Raw genomic sequence first — 559 nt, 5'->3', positions numbered from 1 at the left:
GCCCAACGCCGCCTGTGCCCACCGGGAGCACTCCTGCTTGTAGATGTCGATGATGTTCTCCACCAGCAGGTTCCTCTGCAGCCCGTAGACACCGTGACGGTCCAGCAGCACCTCGTGGCGGGACGACGGGCACCGGAACCGGCCCCCCGAAATGACGCTGCCCCGGCTCTGCCAGTACGGGTTGGAGGCCTGGGAGGGGGAGATGTTCATGAGCATCTCCACAGCACCACGAGCATCCCTGCAGCACCGTGAGCATCCCCACAGCCCCACGAGCATCCCCACAGCCCCACGAGCGTCGCCACAGCCCCACGAGCATCCCAGTGACCACCAGCCCAGCCAGGGGAGGAGAACAGGCATGGGGACCCCCTCTCACCTGGAAGACGTCGTTGGCACACTTGCGGCAGAGGTTGTGCTGGCAGGGTAGGATCACCACCGGCTTGCTGAACATCTCCAGGCAGATGGGGCAGATGAGCTGCTTCTCCAGGCTCTCCATGGGGCTGCCATCCTGTAGGATGCCGGCTTGGAAATCCATCGGAACAACGGCGCGTGCCTCTCACCC

The 559-nt window shown here is 64.8% G+C and overlaps 1 protein-coding gene across 1 annotated transcript in view; it reads right to left on the bottom strand.

The window, feature by feature from the left end:
* The window catches only part of TRIM63 (tripartite motif containing 63, E3 ubiquitin protein ligase), a 7,407-nt gene extending 6,875 nt beyond the window's left edge, over positions 1–532 (bottom strand). The window contains exons 1-2 of the mRNA XM_009882229.1: positions 374–532; positions 23–189 (exon numbers count right to left, since the gene is read on the bottom strand). Coding sequence (XP_009880531.1) covers positions 23–189; positions 374–532 — 326 coding nt within the window. The remainder of the gene's footprint in view (positions 1–22; positions 190–373) is intronic.
* Positions 533–559: the final 27 nt, after the last annotated feature.

The sequence above is a fragment of the Charadrius vociferus genome, unplaced genomic scaffold (genome assembly GCF_000708025.1).
Source record: "Charadrius vociferus isolate BGI_N301 unplaced genomic scaffold, ASM70802v2 scaffold613, whole genome shotgun sequence".
Taxonomy (NCBI): Eukaryota; Metazoa; Chordata; class Aves; order Charadriiformes; family Charadriidae; genus Charadrius; species Charadrius vociferus.
Note: the sequence above shows the minus strand (reverse complement) of the source record. Positions and strands in the feature narration are given on the sequence as shown.